General features: G+C 41.9%; 1 protein-coding gene and 1 long non-coding RNA gene across 3 annotated transcripts in view; both read right to left on the bottom strand.

The window, feature by feature from the left end:
- Positions 1-458: 458 nt before the first annotated feature.
- Positions 459-22,488, bottom strand: part of blm (BLM RecQ like helicase) — a 28,103-nt gene continuing 6,073 nt past the window's right edge. For both annotated transcript variants that reach the window (XM_029757607.1, XM_029757608.1), the window contains 18 exons: positions 9,161-9,270; positions 8,916-9,048; positions 8,077-8,798; positions 7,767-7,943; positions 7,474-7,592; positions 7,259-7,372; positions 7,062-7,160; positions 6,826-6,974; positions 6,595-6,701; positions 6,332-6,492; positions 6,032-6,227; positions 5,657-5,847; positions 5,338-5,482; positions 5,044-5,243; positions 4,685-4,880; positions 4,411-4,533; positions 4,034-4,247; positions 459-965 (listed from right to left, as the gene is read on the bottom strand). In XM_029757607.1, the coding sequence (XP_029613467.1) occupies positions 737-965; positions 4,034-4,247; positions 4,411-4,533; positions 4,685-4,880; positions 5,044-5,243; positions 5,338-5,482; positions 5,657-5,847; positions 6,032-6,227; positions 6,332-6,492; positions 6,595-6,701; positions 6,826-6,974; positions 7,062-7,160; positions 7,259-7,372; positions 7,474-7,592; positions 7,767-7,943; positions 8,077-8,798; positions 8,916-9,048; positions 9,161-9,270 (3,385 nt within the window). In that variant the 3' untranslated portion in view covers positions 459-736. The remainder of the gene's footprint in view (positions 966-4,033; positions 4,248-4,410; positions 4,534-4,684; positions 4,881-5,043; positions 5,244-5,337; positions 5,483-5,656; positions 5,848-6,031; positions 6,228-6,331; positions 6,493-6,594; positions 6,702-6,825; positions 6,975-7,061; positions 7,161-7,258; positions 7,373-7,473; positions 7,593-7,766; positions 7,944-8,076; positions 8,799-8,915; positions 9,049-9,160; positions 9,271-22,488) is intronic.
- Positions 17,660-21,309, bottom strand: LOC115196736 (uncharacterized). The gene is made up of 2 exons (XR_003878899.1): positions 20,677-21,309; positions 17,660-19,156 (listed from the first exon to the last, which is right to left on the bottom strand). It is a non-coding gene; the product is annotated as an uncharacterized LOC115196736 (long non-coding RNA).

The following is a 22,488-nucleotide window of genomic DNA, read 5'->3' as shown; positions in this document are numbered from 1 at the left end:
ATAAGTGTATATGCATAAGTGTCTGTAGATGTGTCTTATGTATCCTTCTCTCTCGAATAAAGGTTGCTGTTTATTTACGTAATATACAAATATGTGCCAAATCCAGTTCTTGTTCAGATCCATTCCGAATCCCATGTTTATACTGTAGAAAACCTTCTGTACAAAACAGTATACAATATTGTTTCTCTCTGATAGTCCCTTGTAACTGGTGCCATTAAACTATTCAAATTTGAAATAAACATTGAATAAACATTTAAAAATGGGCTTCTTGTGGTTTATGGCTCTTCAATGCAAATTCACACAATTTTTTTGAAAGCTCATTATATAGTGCCATCTACAGGGAACATCTACACATTCCATGCTTTTGGGGGAAATGGAAGTACAGTATTAAGTACGTGGTTCAAAACAAATTGACACAATCTCCCATATTTACCTTTTCCAGATGAAAACAGTATCACTTAAGAATCATTTATGAGCCTTTATTAAAAGTGGAAAACTTCACGTCAGAATGGATAAGAAATACTGCTAAAGAAGCAAACAAACAGTGACAATCCAGTAAAAAAAACTAAGACTATTGAAGACACTGTACAGAAACACACATTGGTGCAACGGTTAAAATGAAAAGTAAATTGTAATCAAATTGAACCAAAGTTCTCAAATCCTCTACTAACTAGGAGTTTCCTTGCTACTCCAAAGTCCCTCTGTTAGACTCCAGGTATGGCCAGGAGTTATACTCCTACAGTACAGAGAAGGCTGGTTTGAGGAATGGCCGGCTGTTTGTTTGTGGTGTGGGGAGGGCCATAAAGCCGGGCCTCCTCCCCACTGGGCCTGCTGCTGAAGGCCTTGAGCCCCGCCCTGCTGCTGACCCACGCCCTGCTGCTGACCCACGTCCTGCTGCTGACCCCCGCCCTTTAGATCCACCTCTGGAGTTGGACCCTGTCCATGACCCATTGTTGCTGTACCCCCTACACCAAGAGACAGGAGTGAAGAGAATAAAACGGGTAAATGTAGATGCCAGATAGTATTCTGAATCAAAGTCTGACATGAAATAACTCAAATATACAATTGCAAGTATATAGCTAGTATTCATTTGGGAAAAAATACAAAAAACACACATATAATATATATATATATATATATATATATATATATATATATATATATATATATATATATATATATATATATATATATATACACACATATACATACATATATATACACATACATACATACACACACACACACACACACACACACACACATAGTTGAAGTCGGCAGTTTACATAAACCTTAGCCAAATACATTTAAATTCAGTTTAACAATTCCTGACATTTAATCCAAGTAAAAATTCCCTGTTTTAGGTCAGTTAGGATCACCACTTTATTTTAAGAATGTGAAATGTCAGAATAATAGAGAGAGTGATTTATTTCATCACATTCCCAGAGGGTCAGAAGTTTACATACACTCAATTAGTATTTGTTAGCATTGCCTTTAAATTGTTTAACTTGGGTCAAATGTTTCAAGTAGTCTTCCACAAGCTTCCCACAACAAGTTGGGTGAATTTTGGCCCATTCCTCCTGACAGAGCTGGTGTAACTGAGTCAGGTTTGTAGGCCTCCTTGCTCACACACGCCTTTTCAGTTCTGCCCAAAAATGTTCTATAGGATTGAGGTCAAGGTTTTGTGATGGATACTCCAATACCTTGACTTTGTTGTCCTTAAGCCATTTTGCCACAACTTTGGAAGTATGCTTGGGGTCATTGTACATTTGGAAGACCCATTTGCGACCAAGCTTTAACTTCCTGACTGATGTCTTGAGATGTTGCTTCAATATATCCACATACATTTTCTTCCTCATGACGCCATCTATTTTGTGAAGTGCACCAGTCCCTCCTGCAGGAAAGCACACCCCACAACATGATTCTGCCACCCCCGTGCATCACGTTTGGGATGGTGTTCTTCGGCTTGCAAGCCTCCCCCCTTTTCCTCCAAACATAACACTGGTCATTATGGCCAAACAGTTCTATTTTTGTTTCATCAGACAAGAGGACATTTCTCCAAAAAGTACTATCTTTGTTCCCCATGTGCAGTTGCAAACTATAGTCTGGCTTTTTTATGGTGGTTTTGGAGCAGTGGCTTCTTCCTTGCTGACTGGCCTTTCAGGTTATGTCGATATAGGAATCGTTTTACTGTGGATATAGATACTTTTGTACCTGTTTCCTCCAGCATTGTCACTAGGTCCTTTGCTGCTGTTCTGGGAATGATTTGCACTTTTCGCACCAAAGTATGTTAATCTCTAGGAGACAGAACGCGTCTCCTTCCTGAGCGGTATGACGGCTGCGTGGTCCCATGGTGTTTATACTTGCGTACTATTGTTTGTACAGATGAACGTGGTACCTTCAGGCGTTTGGAAATTGCTCCCAAGGATGAACCAGACTTGTGGAGGTCTACAATTTCTTTTGAGATCATGGCTGATTTCTTTTGATTTTCCCATGATGTCAAGCAAAGAGGCACGGAGTTTGAAGGTAGGCCTTGAAATACATCCACAGGTACATCTCCAATTGACTCAAATTATGCCAATTAGCCTGTCAGAAGCTTCTAAAGCCATGACATCATTTTCTGGAATTTTCCAAGCTGTTTAAAGGCACAGTCAACTTAATGTATGTAAACTTCTGACCCACTGGAATTGTGATACAGTGAATTATAAGTTAAATAATCTGTCTGAAAACAATTGTTGGAAAAATGACTTGCACAAAGTAGATGTCCTAACCGACTTGCCAAAACTATAGTTTGTTAACAAGAAATTTGTGGAGTGGTTCAAAAACCAGTTTTAATGACTCCAACCTAAGTGTATGTAAATTTCGTTTGGACACACCTACTCATTCAAGGGTTTTCTTTATTTTTACTATTTTCTACATTGTAGAATAATAGTGAAGACATCAAAACTATGAAATAACACATGGAATCATGTAGTAACCAAAAAACGTGTTAAACAAATCAACATATATTTTAGTAGCCACCCTTTGCCTTGATGACAGCTTTGCACACTCTTGGCATTCTCATGAGGACCGCCACGGGAAAGGAAGACCAAGAGTTACTTCTGCTGCAGAGGATAAGTTCATTAGAGTTACCAGCCTCAGAAATTGCAGGCCAAATAAATGCTTCACAGAGTTGAAGTAAAAGACACATCTCAACATCAACTGTTCGGAGGAGGCTGCGTTAAATCAGGCCTTCATGGTCTTTGCTGCAAAGAAGCCCCTACAAAAGGACACCAATAAAAGAAGAGACTTGCTTGGGCCAAGAAACACGAGCAATGGACATTAGACTGGTGGAATACTGTCCTTTGGTCTGATGAGTCCAAATGTGAGATTTTTGGTTACAACTGTTAAGTACATGTATTAAGTATCCCTATCACGGCGCCATCACTCTTATTAGTATGCCATGTATTGTGGAAATACGGTTTAGTAAACATTGTTAAACTGGAACCTAGTTGTTGTGTCATTTTAAGTTAACACCAGTAGGTGAATGGATGATCTACGCATGTGTGGTTCCCACCATGAAGCATGGAGGAGGAGGTGTGATTGTGCTTTGCTGGTGACGCTGTCTGATTTATTTAGAATTCAAGGCACACTTAACCAGCATGGCTAGCACAGCATTCTGCTGAGAGTGCGCAAAGCTATCATCAAGGCAAAGGGTGGCTACTTTGAAGAATCTAAAATCTATTTTGATTTGTTTAAAACTTTTTTGGTTACTAGATGATTTCATGTGTGTTATTTCATAGTTTTGACGTCATCTATATTATTCTACAGAAAATAGTAAAATAAAGAAAATAGTAAAATAAAGAAAAACCCTTGAATTGAGTAGGTGTGTCCAAACTTTTGACTGATACTGTATATATAAAATGTAATCCTTTTTAGATGTAATTTTAAGGCAGCAAAATGTGAAGACTGTGCTCATAGCAGGTGTGTAGACTTTCACTCGACACTGTTTATGACTGCATATAAGATTTGACATTTGAGACATAACACTAACCCTTTAGAGTTGGAGTTTGTATATCCTTTTCTCTTTTTGGATTTCTTGAAGGCGGGGGCCTTTTTCCTCTTCGCTCCTCTGCCGTTGCTATTGTTGAAATAACTGGATGATCCAGCGTCGTCATAACAGTCCTCCTCGTCGTCTCCGCGGCCTCGCCTTGGGTCTATCCATGCCATAGTGGAGCTTCGTTCAGTGGTGTCAGACTGCTCCTCCACTGCAGAGGGGTTAAGTCAGACAGACACACATGTTAATGCAAACCAACCACACTACAGGTCCAACACAGCAGGGCACAGATATCACTGAGTAGGAACATGAACATATGAAATCCAGTTTTATCGAGTTGTGTAGGACATGCTTTCCCCAGTATGGTCACTCACCAGGTAGCTTCCACTCAGAGTATTTCTGCAGAAGCGCGATGACATCTGCTCCATACTTCTCCAGTTTGTCCTCCGTCACACCATCAATCGTCAGCAGCACATCTGGGTCGGCCGACAGAGTCTCTGGGAGAAGGAAACAGTTTTACAACAACGCCTGGTTATTGGAAGTCTACCAGTAAAATGCTAGGTAAACACTTGCTTGGTCTAGAAAAGGAATATGAACAGGAATGAAATACAATAAGTCTAAATAGTAGTGTATGCGCTCAGCACTCACCGGCTATCATCTTCAGGGTGGCAGTGGAGAAGATGTTGTAATAGTGAATGCCAAAGACCTTGCCCAGCCTCTTGCACAGATCAGTGAGCTCCTGCAGACACTTCTGGACCATCTCCTCGCTCTTGGAGACATCCTTGGCAACAGCAGTTTTGTGCTTCCTGATGCTGGAGGCACTCTCGGTCTCATAGAACTCCACCTAGGACAAGGAACAATAACTATGTTCCCATTTCTACTGCAGGGATCTCAAACATAACTAAATATGTGATACTAATAACGAATGACAGAACACGTTCACAACAGTTGTTGACGTATCGAATGAGAACTAAGTTTATGGACCAGTATGATGTGTGTAAGCTCACCTGCATGTGTCCCCCGAGGACATTGATGGCTTTGGGTCCAGCAGAGATGTAGGCCACTGCCTGGCTGTTGACTGTGATGTACAGGTCCTCTACCAGGAGGTGATCCAGCACCAGCTTCTTGAACAGACGGTCAGCATTGTGTTTGGAGTAAGCCTTTCCTATCGCAAACATCCCTGACTGGACACGGGCGGTTTTAGCACCTGTCAGAAAGCATTGTTGAGTTTCTCTCAGAAACACTAAACATACAGTCATTTTTAATCATTCAATTAAGTGGTTCTCTAATTTACTGGTTACCCAAGAAAATGTCCACCAGCATGTTCAGAGTCAATCGGTTTTGGTTCGCAGATTTGTTGTATCTGGAGCCAACTTTTTCACAATTCTCCTGGACAAATCTCACAATCTTCTTCACATCTTCAGTCACGTTTCTTGCTTTATATTGCTGAAAGCGAAAAACAACATCACCAGTTTGATTAAATAGAAACATTTCAAATTCAAACATGAAACATTATAACCACATAGCTGTAAAAATACTCAGTGAAATAGAACAAGTGCTAACTGAGTCAGGAAAAGGTTTATAGTAATAATGGGTTTATTATCAAGGGTTAACTCTTACATTGGGTCTGGCACAGTTGTCACAGATGACATCAGGGTGTTCCTTGCAGAAGCCTGGGTTGAACTTGTGCTCTCCAAAGTAAGCCAGCAGCTGTATCCTTCGGCAGTCCATCACGTTCTCACAGAAATGTACCATACTGTGCAGATTGTTCAAGTGAGTGGCTTTGGTATGGTGGTTTCCATCTTTGTCCACTGTGATCAAAACAGAGTGGACATGTTCTCAATATCACTTTCACACTTTGACATAGAGGATTTTAGACATCGTCTACGGAGCTTTCCATACCTCCATGGAAATGTTCCAATACGTGATATATAACACATACAAAATTGAAGACTATTATTTGTAAGTCTATATAGTCAAAATTCAGATCTGTACTGGTGAGGATCCTCTTGATGCGGATGACGTCAGAGTAGGAGTAGAAGAGGATGCAGTGAGAGATCTCTCCGTCCCTGCCTGCTCTGCCTGACTCCTGGTAGTAGCCCTCTACTGACTTGGGGAGACTGGCGTGGATCACATAGCGCACATCAGGCTTGTCGATGCCCATGCCGAAGGCTATGGTGGCACACATGACCTGGAGAACAGGGATACAACATTAACCCTGGGTTAATGATAGCTCAAGTAGTATGAAGGTGGTTAGTGACGTTAACGTGTAAACATCTGTTAAGATCACCTCACCTGGCAGCCATCCTGATTGATCCATTTGGTCTGCACATATTCTCTGTCTTTGTCATTGATGCCTGCATGGTAGGCTAGCGCTAGTATACCAGCTCTCTGAAGACTGTCAGCCATGTTGTCACAGTCATTACGGGACAGGCAGTACACAATGCCAGAATCACCTACACACAAGGAGTAAAAACCAGTCATGGTCCCAGTCCTCAAAACACTTAATTCCACTAGCATTAAAAACCTCTGACCAAGTGAGGGAGAACACTACTAACGTGGATAATTCTTCTTGATCCAGTCAATGCAGTCCTCATCTACCTTCTTGGGTTTCTTGGGTAACACAGCGTATTTGAGGTTGTTTCTGTTGAAGCTCATGGTAAACCTGAGAGAGAAATGACACCATGATGAATATTCATACAAACAGCTGCTGTATGTTTGCATACGACAATACTACGTGCCTTACCTGGTGTTTTTTCACCAGGTAAGGCACGTCTTAGAGCACATACACCTGAGGCTGGGTCATCTGCAGCTGGTTGAGGATGTCCTTCTGGACGCGGGGGGTGGCAGTGGCGGTCAGGGCCATGATCGGCACTTTGGGGAACTTCTGCCGCAGCTCGTACATCCGCTTGTAGTCTGGCCGGAAGTCATGGCCCCACTGAGAGAAACAACAGGGCATGAGGTTCATAGTCTCCCTCTAACACCTAACATTAGACCAGATAAGGCATCACATATAGGAACCTACCTGACTGACACAGTGAGCCTCATCAATGACAAAGCGTGCTAAAAGACCTCTCTCATACAGGTTCTGAAGGGCACTGATCATCCTGCCACTCGCACACACCTGGAGGAAAACAGATTGAAAAACACAGGTCTGAATATAGCATTTCCCATTAGAAGAAGTTGATAACAGCATTACTGGTTAAATGATTTAGTTCTCACCTTTTCAGGAGTTGCATAGAGCAATTTAATTATGGGGTCCTTCTTGGACAGCTGCAAGTAGATCCTGGCTGCTTCACTGTCAGTCTTCTCACCAGACAAACTTGTGGCGGGAATCTAAAAACATGCAAGGACATTTAAAACACATTCCAAGCATAGGGTGGCAAGAATGTGTACATTTCATACTTTGCACTGTGAGCAGTATGTAGAAAACTTACATCCAGAGTAGTGAGTTTCTGGACCTGGTCTACAATGAGTGATTTCAGTGGTGAGATGACCACAGTGACTCCTGTACACACACAGGCCGGCAGCTGGTAGCAAAGACTTTTACCCCCTCCTGAAAAACAGGAAATAACAACAAAACACATCGAGCACATTACATTATTTAATCAACATTTTCTGTTCATACCTACTAAATATTACAAATCTGCAAAGTCAGTTTGAGTTATTTGAATCAATGCATTAAAAGGCATTTGTTGTATACTACAATCGGCATTGATTCCACACTCACCTGTTGGCATCAGGACAAATGTGTCTTCACCTAACAACGTAGCATTAATGGCTTCCAACTGATTGAATCGGAACTGATGGAGACCAAAGCGCTTGTAGAAAATCTTCATCATCTCTGGACAGTGGGGGAAGTTGAAGCCTCTGAAGCGATCGTGGGCAGGGTTTCTGTATGTGGGCTCTGCAAATTATGAGATAAACATGAGTCTGTCTGAGCTACAGACCAAGTAATCCATGTAAGAAAAACTAAAAAACATTTGTTTAGTAGAAGGAATAATCCAATCTCAAGGCTGCCCTATAATGAATGTACTTGCCAGGAGAGGTGATTTTAGGAGGCGTGGCCACAGGAGCTGGTGTAGCTGGTTTCTTCTGCCATGTTGATGTACTTGGTCCTCCCTCACGCACCGCTTTAGAGACAGAACTGGAGTCCTGCCTTGACACTGAGGAGCTTGGGGGTTCAAAGTAATCAGGGATATCTGAATCATTGAAGTCATCTATGTCAAAGTCATCAATGAAGAAATCGTCTGGCTCCGTGACTGCCGGGGCTTGTGCCACAGAGGCTTGGGTACTGCTCTCCCCAGTCATTTGTACAGCAGCTGCCGGGCTCTTCGGTGAGAAGAAGAGATTTGACTGAGCCACATTACCAATTTGTTTTTTGAAGATACCGTAATTCGATGGAGAGTCACAATTACTTCGGCCTGTAGTGGATGCATTCTTCTTGTCTCCGGTGAAAATAGGATTTTCCTGAGTGCTGGGTCTCCAAGAGATGCCTGGAGTCTGAACATTAATCATACAGTCAGAGTCCTCAAAAACACTACTGTCGTAGTCCACAGATATGACTGAGGACCTCCTGAAGGGAAGGGCTTTCATGGAAGAATCTCCTTTACCCTTGGGCAGGCAAGTGGTGGAAGACATGACACTTGGAGTAGCAAAGGAAAAAGTAGTCTTTTCACTGAATCTGGATTCCAAGACAGTGCTGTCTGGCTGTTGTGTCCTGAAATATGTGTCACTGCTGCCAGTAGCAATTATCCTTTTCCTGGTGGTAAAAAGGGTGATATGACTAACAGATTAATAGATGTCACAGTAAAACTACAGCTGAAACTTAATCTACAGCAGTTGTCCCATATAAAATAGTTCAGATTAAATGAATTACCTATGAGCCCGCTGCAGTAAGAGCTCTGTCCCACAGGACAGGCCTAATAGTTCATGATCAGGGATGGAATCCACCAGAGCACAGATGGACTCCATGATACTCAAGAGCTGATCTTCAGACGTTGGATTGGTGACTAAAGGGACAAATAAAATGAGGAGTCAATACAAGAGAATTATATGCAATGTTCACTGGAATTATAAAAACAGACCAAAACATCTGGCTTAAACATAACCCATGTTATTCACCTTTTCTTTCTTTAAGAGGACCATCAGACACTCTTTGCAGGCTTGACACCGACCCTCTTGTTGATACAGGGCTGATGTCTTTACGGATTGCAGAGCCAGCTGACTTCAATCTGTTGTGATCATAAACAACGCTTGCTAAGTAGATACAGTGCCTTCAGAAAGTATTCATACCCCTCGACTTACTGCACATTTTGCTGCGTTACAGCCTGAATTCAAAATGGATTAAATAGATTTTATTTTCTCACCCATCATCTACACACAATACCCCATGACAAAGTGAAAACATGTTTTTAGAAATGTTTGCTAATTAATATAAAAATGAAATACAGAAAATAATTTACATAAGTATTCACACCCCTTTACTATGACTACAAATTGAGCTCAGTTGCATCCAATTACCTTTGATCATCCTTGATGTCACTACAACTTGATTGGGTCCACCTGTGGCCAATTCAATTGTTTGGACATTATTTAGAAAGAAACACACCTGTCTATATAAGGTCCCACAGTATCTCAGAGCAGAAACTATACCATGAAGTCCAAGGAACTGTCCGTAGCTCTCCAAGATAGAATTGTGATGAGGCATATACCTGAGGAAGGGTATAAAACTATTTCTAAAGTGTGAAAGTTTCCAAGAGCACAGTGGTCTCCATCATTGGGAAATTTAATATGGAAGTACCCAGACTCTGCCTAGAGCTGGCTGTCTGACCAAAATGAGCAACTGGGCAAGAAGGACCTTAGTCAGGGAGGTGACCAAGAACCCAATGACCACACTGTAATTCTGTCAGAGTTACTTGGCTGAGATGGGAGAATCTGCCAGAAGCACAACAGTCTCTACAGCACTTAACCAATCTGGGCTTTATGGGAGAGTGACCAGACGGAAGCCACTCCTGAGAAAAAAGCAAATGACAGCACACCTGGAGTTGTGGATGCTTTTCAGCGGCAGGAACTGGGAGACTTGTAAGGATAGAGCAATGAATGGAGCCAAATACAGGCAAATCCTTGATGAGAACCTGCTTCAGAGTACAAGCCACCTCAGACTGGGGTGAAGATTTACATTCAAACAGGACAATGACCCCAAGCATACATCCAAACCAATGCTGGAATGGCTTCAGAACAAGGATATGAAAGTTCTTGAGTGGCACAGCCAAAGCCAAGACTTGAATCTCACTGAAAATCTGTGGAAAGACTTGAAGATTGCTGTTCACCGCCACTCCCCATCTAACTTAACAGCGCTTGAGAAAATATGCAAGGAAGAATGGGAGAAGATCTCCAAATCCAGATGTGCAAAGCTGATAGACATATCCAAGATGACTCCTTCTACAAAGTATTGACTCAGGGGTGTGAATACTTATATAAATGAGATATCTGTATTTCATGTTCAATACATTTACAAAAATGTATAAAACATGTTGTTTTCACATTGCCCAGGGATGCACAATGGTGAGGGCTCAAAAAGGTGACACTTTTTTTGACCACTAAAACATGCAAAAAAAATCCCTGCTAGGGGGAATTGCAGGTTAACCCTTGTGTTGTTTTAAGTAGAGGTCGACCGATTAATCGGAATGGCCGATTAGTTAGGGACGATTTCAAGTTTTCATAACAATCGGAAATCTGTATTTTTTAAACCTTTATTTAACTAGGCAAGTCAGTTAAGAACACATTCTTATTCTCAATGACGGCCTAGGAACGGTGGGTTAACTGCCTTGTTCAGGGGCAGAACGACAGATTTTTACCTTGTCAGCTCGGGGATTCAATCTTGCAAACTTATGGTTAACTAGTCCAACGCTCTAACCACCTGCTTTACATTGCACTCCACGAGGAGCCTGCCTGTTACACGAATGCAGTAAGAAGCCATGGTAAGTTGCTAGCTAGCATAAAAAACGTATCTTATAAAAAACAATCAATCAATCAATCAATCATAATCACTAGTTAACTACACATGGTTGATGATATTACTAGTTTATCTAGCCTGTCCTGCGTTGCATATAAACGCTTAGGTACACGTTGCTCCAACCATAAATATCAATGCCTTCATTAAAATCAATACACAAGTATATATTTTTAAACCTGCATATTTAGTTAATATTGCCTGCTAACATGAATTTCTTTTAACTAGGGAAAATGTGTCACTTCTCTTGCAACAGAGTCAGGGTATATGCAGCAGTTTGGGCCGCCTGGCTCGTTGCGAACTGTGAAGACTATTTCTTCCTAACAAAGACAGCCGACTTCGCCAAACGGGGGATGATTTAACAAAAGCGCATTTGCGAAAAAAGCAATATCGTTGCACGACTGTACCCAACCATAAACATCAATGCCTTTCTTAAAATCAATACACAGAAGTGTATATTTTTAAACCTGCATATTTAGCTAAAAGAAATCCAGGTTAGCAGGCAATATTAACCAGGTGAAATTGTGTCATTTTGCATTCATTGCACGCAGAGTCAGGGTATATGCAACAGTTTGGGCCGCCTGGCTCGTTGCGAACTAATTTGCCAGAATTTTACATAATTATGACATAACATTGAAGGTTGTGCAATGTAACAGGAATATTTAGACTTAGGGATGCCATCCGTTAGATAAACTACGGAATGGTTCCGTATTTCACTGACAGGAAAAACGTTTTGTTTTCGAGATGATAGTTTCCAGATTCGACCATATTAATGACCTAAGGCTCGTATTTATGTGTGTTATTATAATTAAGTCTATGATTTGATAGAGCAGTCTTGACTGAGCGATGGTAGGCAGCAGCAGGCTCGTAAGCGTTCAAACAAACAGCACTTTCGTGCGTTTGCCAGCAGCCCTTCGCAATGCATTGCGCTGTTTATGACTTCAAGCCTGTCAACTCCCAAGATTAGGCTGGTGTAACTGATGTGAAATGGCTAGCTAGTTAGCCGGGTGAGCGCTAATAGCGTTTCAAACGTCACTCGCTCTGAGACTTGGGAGTGGTTGTTCCCCTTGCTCTACATGGGTAACGCTGCTTTGAGGGTGGCTGTTGTCGATGTGTTCCTGGTTCGAGCCCAGGTAGGAGCGAGGAGAGGGATGGAAGTTATACTGTTACACTGGCAATACTAAAGTACCTATAAGAACATCCAATAGTCAAAGGTATATGAAATACAAATCGTATAGAGAGAAACAGTTCTATAATAACTACAACCTAAAACTTCTTACCTGGGAATATTGAAGACTCATGTTAAAAGGAACCACCAGCTTTTATATGTTCTCATGTTCTGAGCAAGGAACTTAAACGTTAGCTTTCTTACATGGCACATATTGCACTTTTACTTTCTTCTCCAACACTTTGTTTTTGCATTATTTAAACCAAATTGAACATGTTTCATTATTTATTTGAGGCTAAATTGATTTTATTGATATATTAAGTTAAAATAAGTGTTCATTCACTATTGTTGTAATTGTCATTATTACAAATAAATACATTTTAAAAATTGGCCGATTAATCGGTATCGGCTTTTTTGGTCCTCCAATAATCGGTATCGGCGTTGAAAAATCATAAGCGGTCGACCTCTTGTTTTAAGTGTCAAAAATGACCCGCCACTATGTTTAACAGCAGAGAAAACCCCCTAAGTGATCTTTTTTTTTCAACTTGAAATTTGATGACGTTTCTTAGAGTGACCCCAACATTAGAAAAAGTAAAACATCGCCTTTGTTCATATTTCCATGAAAGCTGTACACCACCACGGTACAAAGATTGTCTAGGGTCATTTTTGACCCAGTAGTTCTAAAATCATTTACACACCACAAAAACACACACAATAAGAAATTGAGATTATGCTACTGAGTTAACTCAGCCAGCAGGTGCTGAAGTAAAAGATCACCATGGTTGGCACAGTTAGAAAGAACAAACCTGAGCTCCCCCCTGCACTCCTCGCAACAAGGGGGAGAGAGGCTTTCTCATCAAAGTTTGCCTTCACTCCCCACCACCACTCTAGTTTCTTACCTCCCAAAGAGGAACAAATATGTGGTTCTCCTGAGCACACTGCACAAAACGGCTGAGATCAGTGATTGTGAGGAGAGGAAGCCAGCCATCATCCTGGATTACAACAACAACAAAGGAGGCGTGGACAACCTGGACAAGATGATTGGAACTTACAGCTGCAGGAGGATGACTGCCCGCTGGCCCCTGGTCATCTTCCAAACACCATTGATGTGACATCATACAATGCCTTCGTGATATGGAACAAGATCAACCTTACCTGGATGTCTGATAAGCGGAACAAGAGGTGGGTGTTCCTGGAGCAGCTAGGAAAGGCACTTGTAACCCCACACATTCAAAGAAGGGAGCACCTCCCCCACACAGCAGCCTCTGCAGCGCTTGTGAAAGCTGTTCAGGGGGCTGAATCTTGTCCTGATCCACCTGAGGCTGCTGCAGCTGGGGCAGGCAAGAGGAGGAGATGCAAATTCTGCCCCCCAAAGAAGGACTGTAAAATGAATACTATTTCCTGCACGTGAGAAATACATCTGTAAAGTCCATGCACACACACTTGCATACTGTCCTACATGTGCTAATTAGAGTTGATTGAGTTATGTTGTTCTTGTTTTGTATCTATTATCTTATTTTATTCTTATTTATTGTTGTTGTTTATACACCTTGTGGGTGGGAGCAATGGTTAAAAAAAATGTGAGAAGCCTAGTATTTTGTAGTTGAATTCCTCATTATACAGTATAAGAAAATATCACTATGTTGCCAAAAACGTTCAAGACTTATTGTTTCCCTTCAATAAAATGCATTCAAAACTACTTTCTGCACATTTCTGCTACACAAGTGCTAGCTCTTCCTAAAAAATATATATATATATGTTTGGACCTATGCAGTACCTTAAACAATAATAAACCTCTACTTTAGTAAAGAAAACAATTATGACAGCTGTGTTGTAATAAACATTAGTGGTGTCCACTGATTAAATGCAGTCTTTCTGCATTGTGAAGAGGGAAAATCCTGATATTCAAAGTTTGTGAGGAATGACAGGTTGCTTCTTCATGCAAAATAGATTTCAGATTTAAAATTCAATTAAGCTGCTTTATTTTAGGGGTTTAGCGAAGGCGGGTCATTTTTTACCCTTTGGACAAGGGGAGTATACAGAATGTTAAGACTACACAAGGGTTAACTAATTAAACAACAAAGAACATGATCAGTCTGTGTGTAAAATAAAAAAAAAAGTGGCTAATGTGAACCTAACTCACAGCTAAAAAATTTAAAGAAAGCAATCCAATGTTATTGGTTGCCTAGACTTTACTGCAAATGACACAAGTCTTGAGAAAAAACAACACACTAATATTGCAGTTAGCCATGACAGCCTTTATAATAGAATGCTTGTGAGCCCCCCCCCCCACCCCCCACAAATCTAAATATTGCACTTGGGGGAAAAAATTGTCTAAAGTAGAAATCAAATGAAACAGGCATTCTGTTTGCGCTATAATAGAGGCCACTATAAGACATCGATCAAGTGCACAAGGCTACATGTGTGCAAAAACAACATTCACCAAGTAAAAACATTCTATAACCCCCCCCTCACTCACACACAAGTGTTACTGTCAAGTTCAACACAAGAAAAGCAACATCTTTGGGCTACACTCCACATTATAACATTGTACACTTTCTGCCTGTGGACATCTGTTCTACAATGTGCCAGCAGAGCATGATACCTTTTGTTGGCATAATTGATCTCATTCAGGCAGAGAGTACACCTCGCATACCCCTTTTTATCCACTGTACTGAAAAAGTGATAAAGAGAGAAAGTGTGTGGTGTTCCTTTCACCTCTAGTGGCATCAGGCTTAAGCCAGCTCCAGCTACAGTCGTGGCCAAAAGTTGAGAATGACACAAATATTAATTTTCACAAAGTCTGCTGCCTCAGTTTGTATGATGGCAATTTGCATATACTCCATAATGTTATGAAGAGTGAGCAGATTAATTTCAAAGTCCCTCTTTGCCATGCAAATGAACTGAATCGCCAAAAACATTTCCACTGCATTTCAGCCCTGCCACCTAAGGACCAGCTGACATCATGTCAGTGATTCTCTCATTAACACAGGTGAGTGTTGACGAGGACAAGGCTGGAGATCACTCTGTCATGCTGATTGAGTTCGAATAACAGACTGGAAGCTTCAAAAGGAGGGTGATGCTTGGAATCATTGTTCTTCCCCTGTCAACCATGGTTTCCTGCAAGGAAACACGTGCCGTCATCATTGCTTTGCACAAAAAGGGCTTCACAGGCAAGGATATTGCTGCCAGTAAGATTGCACCTAAATCAACCATTTATCGGATCATCAAGAAGAGCGGTTCAATTGTTGTGAAGAAGGCTTCAGGGCGCCCAAGAAAGTCCAGTAAGCACCATAACCGTCTCCTAAAGTTGATTGAGCTGTGGAATCGGGGCACCACCAGTACAGAGCTTGCTCAGGAATGGCAGCAGGCGAGATCATCTGCACGCACAGTGAGGCGAAGACTTTGAGGATGGCCTGGTGTCAAGAAGGGCAGCAAAGAAGCCACTTCTCTCCAGGAAAAACATTAGGGACAGACTGATATTCTACAAAAGGTACAGGGATTGGACTGCTGAGGACTGGGGTAAAGTCATTTTCTCTGATGAATCCCCTTTCCGATTGTTTGGGGCATCCGGAAACAAGCTTGTCCGGAGAAGACAAGGTGAGCGCTACCATCAGTCCTGTGTCATGCCAACAGTAAAGCATCCTGAGACCATTCATGTGTGGGGTTGCTTCTCAGCCAAGGGAGTGGGCTCACTCACAATTTTGCCTAAGAACACAGCCATGAATAAAGAATGGTACCAACACTTCTCCCAACCATCCTGGAACAGTTTGGTGACGAACAATGCCTTTTCCAGCATGATGGAGCACCATGACATAAGGCAAAAGTGATAACTAAGTGGCTCGGGGAACAAAACATCAATATTTTGGGTCCATGGCCAGGAAACTCCCCAGACCTTAATCCCATTGGGAACTTGTGGTTAATCCTCAAGAGGCGGGTGGACAAACAAAAACCCACAAATTCTGACAAACTCCAAGCATTGATTATGCAAGAATGGGCTGCCATCAGTCAGGATGTGGCCCAGAAGTTAATCGACAGCATGCCAGGGCAGATTGCAGTGTTCTTGAAAAAGAATGGTCAACACTGCAAATAATGACTCTTTGCATCAACTTCATGTAATTGTCAATAAAAGCCTTTGACACTTACGCTTCGAACACACCGACTGCGTCATTGCATCACTGCTACATAACATTTTGCGCAGCAAAGCAACTATACTGATGCAGGTACCTTTTGCAGATGGTCGCATGCGGTTGGACACATGGAGGAGAGAATCATTTTCGCAGTATCCTCAAAACCGTGTCTTTTTGACACAACTGCTGACAGCTACAGGGACATAAACACAAAAAAATGCTGCTTGGAGACAAGTGTCCACAATAGTAGGATTGCCAGGTCAGTTTAGTAGTGAGCATGTGCTAGATGTGGCTAGTTAGCTAACCTTGCTTGCTAACCTAGCCAATGAGGTGTGTGTGTGTGTGTGAAAGAAAGTCAAATAAATTATGCTAGTTACTACCCCTGATAACTTTACCAAATAATCATGTTTGAAAGAGTGTGAGTGTGTATGTCATAAATAGTAGTAGAAATGGTATACTACTGTACCCCTGATAATTTGGTCAGATAACCGTGTGTGTGTGTGTGTCTGTGTACAGTAGGTGACATGTCCATGATAGCTATCTAATAACTATAGGTATGCTAGGTGATGGTTTGGCTTATCATGTTCATGTCTATGTAGAAGAAGACTGTAGGAGGAAGTGGAGAGGACTCAGGGACAGGTTTCAGAGAGAGAAAAGGGCAGAGAAAGACAAGAGGCTGGGTTAGCAGCTTCAGGCCAGCAGCCTTGGCACTTCTGCCACATCCTTTCTTTTCTGGATCCATTTATTGTGCCTAGGGCAAAAAGTGGCAATTTTACAGCCAGACCCTCTACTACGTCATCCACAAGTGTTGTCGCCACCGGTGCATCAATACCCTCAATGTCACCTACAAGTGCGACCATCGCCTCCACCGGTGCAGCGAGACCCTCTACAATGTCTACATTATCCACGAGTATGACCACCACCGGTGCAGCCATGGAAGACGATGAAATGGAGGAAGCACCTCTGGATCTAGGGCCACCTGAGATTATTATGAACCTCACAGAAGTGACCACTGAGGACCTCGTTGAACAGGATGTGGCCGTGGAGACAAACAGAGAGAGAAACGAAGAGGAACCACGTCACACCAGGCGTCATCGGAGGTACCAGCCCCCAGATCCACTCAACTCATTTCAGCAGAGGCTCCTCCAAGCCGTCGAGAGGGATGCTCACAGGAAGGAGGATGAAGAGACCCTCTTTGCCATGAGCCTGGTGCCAAAACTGAAGAGGCTGCCTCAGCAAAGAAAAGCAGCAGTCAAGGTTAAAATGTATCAGCTGCTTTTCGAAGCCGAGTTCAAGGGTACGTTTTTTTCTTCTCCACATCACAGGTAGTGTCATAAGTGAGTAAACAGCAAGTATTACCAACTTTACCACACTGTTCCTATATTTATGCCTCTAACTACACAAGCAGTATTTAGTTAACATAAATCTCACCTTTTATGGTGTCATATCACGTTAAGCTTGTGTATGTTGTTTTTCTCTTCCCTTTCAGAAATGGAATCAATTTAGCCGATCAGCTCACAGGAAGGACAGGAAGAGGAGAGATGTCTGGTTGTTATTTTGACCTCCCTCATTGTACCTTTCTTTTCACACACATCAGTTCCGTTTAAATTCAGTCAATTCACAAAGTAATTTGTTTATAAAGTCTTAGGATAGCATTCATTATTAGTGTTACATAGATTTCTGAATTGACAGAATTGAAACTCATACACCAGAGAATTCAGATGCTCTTGTTGGTCTCTTACAAGAATAAAGGTCATTATATTTCTTTCATTTAAAACCACTTGAAAAACAGGGTGTTGAAACTGTTTGTGAAGTTATGTTCCATTGACTGGTCCATGACGTCCAGGGGCCATTTGTTTGTTTAGCTGTGTTATGGCTACACATTATTTTTATTTTTTTCAGAGACAGACACACACACACACACCTCTTCTCCACTCCTCTCTGTCCCTCAGATCTCCAGTGCCCTGCCCTCTCTCTCTTTATGGCCATGTCTGAAGTTCCCCTACTACGTCTAGGCTTTGAGTAGTCCCTGTATCGGTCTGCAGTTGTGCCAAATTAACATGCTCTTGTTGTTCTCTTACAGATTACAGGCTACACATTCATTTTTTTAAATATTTTTTTTATACGCACACACCTCTTTCAGTTGTTTTATTTTTTTAAACATTTTTACAACACACATACCTGTCATGTTCTTTCCTGTACTTGAATACTTATTAAATTATGTTTTCATAGTCAGTTGTTTCAGTTGTTTATTAATATCTCATTTAGACTTAATCTGCTTGTTTCTTCCCTACACCTTTGCAGATCTAAGACAAGATGAAAGTAAAAACACATTCTCTTCCTAATTCGTTTTTTTCCCACCTGTATTTTGTCAGGCCAGTGAACATGGTGGTAAACTTTACTATTTGTATGGACCCTAGGTTACCCTTTCCCTTTGTTATCATACTAACTGTATGTCGTATAACCTTAATTAGTGCTCCTGCTCACCTGATGTGCCATGCCAGGTGTGTATAATACTGACGTTAATGGGAGAGGGAAGGGGTTAAGGTGTGGTCTTTACTCCCAAATTTCACTTAAATGTAACTTCCAAATGAAGAGAGACAATGATACATAAAGTAATCTGGGGAAAAAATGCAACTTTATGGACAACGGTGGATGGTTCTTAAAATAAACTTTGTGTTGGGGGCTTTTAAAAGAGCAGTTTCACTCCACGGCATATTGCCACGGAACTTCACCTGCTGGCGATGAGAAGTAGGTGGTCAGCTTCTCCCTCACCTGGAGTGCCTGTCTGGGGGCGTTGTTGGCACCTGCCCTGGTGTTATCAGGTAGGTGACCATTTGGCGTGCCCATCTCCATCCGGAGCGGCTCCTGGAATGACCGCCGCAGGTAGTTATAGAGAACACATGGCCTTCATGCAGGCATCAACATTTGAGGGGCTGAGACCAAGCACTCTCCAATACATTCTCCACCGGGCTGCCAGAATCCCAAAGGCGCATTCAACAACTAACCTTGCCCTGGACAATCGTTTGTTAAAGATCCTTACAGGCTTTAGCAATGGCAGCTGGCGTCCAGCGTAGGGCCTCATGAGGTTGGGTCTTAAAGGGAAGGCCTCGTCACCGACAAAGACGTGGGGAACAGGTCCCAGGTCTTCAGCTCCAGGGAGTGATGCAGGTGGTGGAATCTCCAGGGTGCCATCCTGAAGTGCCTGGCCGAAGGCAGAGTCCCGGAGGGTCCCGCCATCACTTCTCTTGCCATAAGCACCAACATTGACAACAAAGAAATAGTAGATGGCATCTACAACAGCCAAGAGTACAACTTAATATGTAACCTTGTTGTTGAATTGCGAACCTGAGCACGGTGGAGCCTGGATTACTACATGTTTCCTGTCAATGGAGCCAAGACAGTTGGGGAAATTCCACCTCTCCAGGAACTCAGCAGCGATGGCCCTCCAGTCGTCCTCCTTGGGGACAGGCATGTATTCACCAACCAGACAGTCCCAAATGGCTTGTGCCACTGAGGGGACAATGCCACTGTGGACTGTCCAACTCGGAAGCTGAATCCAATGGTCCTGTAGGAGTCCCCTGTCGCCAAGAATCTATAATATAATTCCAAATAATTATCAATATTGTGTGTAACTTGAATTCCATCTACTCATATAGCTACCTCATTACTGTTTATTATGCTCTACTAATTATATTGTAATATTCATCAACCATCATTAACAATGCCTTGACTATATCTATATCATTAAACTGAAGCCCAGGCTAACTCTTCTCTTAGTACCATTCTTTCTATCTACTTAAAAGGGTTCTCCGGCTGTCCCCATAGGAGATCCCTTTTTGGTTCCAGGTAGTACCCCTTTTGGTTCCAAGTAGAACCCTATTGGGTTCCATGTATAACATTTTCCCCAAAGGGTTATACCTGGAACCAAAAATGGTTATCCTATGGGGAAAGCAGGACACTTTTGGAACCTTTTTCTCTAAGAGTGTATGCGAGTCCAATAAGAACGTAATGAATGACTAACTGTCTTGAACAACAATGGGTCCTGGAGAAGACTAGCCTACCTTCATCAGGGCAGAAGGCACCTCAACTTTCTTTTCATTTGGTAACATTGCATAATTGAAAAAGGATTATAAACCAACTTTGGGAAAAGTTATAGTCCTAATGAACATTCTGTAAAAGTACATCTGATATCAAATAAGGACTATTAACTAGAGAGCCCTTTAGCTAGCTAGGTTGCACATAAAGACAATGTTTGCACATAAAAACAATGTATCAATCAATTATGGTATTAAAGGCTTTAAAAATGTACTAGAATGTAGCTTACCGGAGACAAATCGCCAGGCGTTCAACTGGGCTGATGGACTCCCGGTAGTTGAGATCCATCCGGGCGATCCTGGCTCCAACCATCTGGAGCAGGTGATCGAACTGGCTTCGGTCCAGACGAAAGTAACTTCGGAATTCCTCTCCAAACATTCAAAGCTCTTGAATGAGACAGTGGAACTCCCCTTTCTGCTTTCGGGACTTTAACCATCTCTACACCCACACAGACCTGCGCTTTCGGCGGGGCTGATCCCGGCCTAATAGCGCGATCAGGACCAATGTTGGTCTCATTGTTGAAAGAGCCTACACGCTGCTATCTTGACTATTTATTATTGCATTTCGCTCCAAAACTGCATTTGAGGGAAATTATATTATAGGCTCTCACAATTAATTTGTGGATGTCATCGAATAAATAATACACTTGGCAAATAAATGAATAAAATTTTTAAAGAAATTCTCCAGTCAAACTGTTTTTATTATGTAATCCCACATTTTTTTTACTGGATATGTGTGCAACAAAAATTCAACATTCACATTTTGCTACTTTCTGTCAAGTCCACACTTAAAATTTGATGCATATGTTCAATAAATCGAACGTATGCACCACACAGAACGCACTGCAACTGCCTCTGCAACGCAATGCTGCAAGGCAAACGCAGCGTTCCATTGGAAATGAATGTACTTCTGGTGTATCGAAACGCAATAACGCAGTCGGTGTGTTCGAAGCGTTATGAAATGCTTGTAATTACACTTCAGTATTCCATAGTAACATCTGACAAAAATATCTAAAGACACTGATGCAGCAAACTTTGTGGAAATTAATATTTGTGTCATTCTCAAAACTTTTGGCCACGACTGTACACTTGTTTAACAAGCAGCGACTCATTTTCACCTAATTCTCTCATTCTGATTAACCACATACTGTAGAGGGAAAACATGAGTTCACAGATAGTAGTTAGTTCGTTAGCTAGTTAACATTTCAGATTGCCAGGGTCCTTTAAGCAACTAACAGATAATATATCTTGAGGAACGGCAAGGAGTCGTATAACGTTACCAGTTAATACTATAGCAAATTGGTTCGGTTACTAACATTAGCTCATCTGATGTTGTAGCTGTCTGACTTTATTAGCCAGCTAATTTTCACACCATAGCCTCAATTATTTGTTCAGTTAAGTTGGCTAATGTTAGTCAACATTTCTCTGGCTAGCTAACAGATAGGTATCTTGCTAGCTAGATCGAATTAACAATGCTAACAATACTTGTTCAACCACACTTTCTCCCTCACCTCAAACTTTTCAAATGCCAGTTGTTTTTCGGTTACAGCTCATGAAGTATGCTTCATCACCTTCTCACCCCCGTCTCCATGGTCAGGCTTCTCACCTACCTCTTCACTATCGTTTAGGGGACGCGCTGCTGTAAGTTAACTGGCAAACGTATGGATACAAACTGCCTTTCCACTCTCCCGCTGTCTTTCCAGCACGCACGGGTGCTGATGCTGTAAGTAGCACATTGGTTGTCTCTTCTCTCTTCAGCCACGTGCTGCATTCTGTTGTTAAGTGAACGATTGGCAGAGCCTTGGATACAGCCAGTATTGCTCCAAATGCGCATCACTCATTCGCATACAACCAGTAGTCATCCAAAGCCCCTCCCCCAAACTTTTCTAATCGGATCTACACAAATCATGTCGGTCACCTATTTTGGATTCAAAACTGCGAATTTCCCCTGAAAGGTGACTAGTTTGCCTCCCTGATTACCATTATGGGGTATTGTGTGTAGATCGATGAGAAGAAAAATCTATTTCATCCATTTTGAATTC

Source organism: Salmo trutta, chromosome 7 (genome assembly GCF_901001165.1).
Source record: "Salmo trutta chromosome 7, fSalTru1.1, whole genome shotgun sequence".
Classification (NCBI taxonomy): Eukaryota; Metazoa; Chordata; class Actinopteri; order Salmoniformes; family Salmonidae; genus Salmo; species Salmo trutta.
This window is presented reverse-complemented; position numbering and strand designations above follow the sequence as displayed.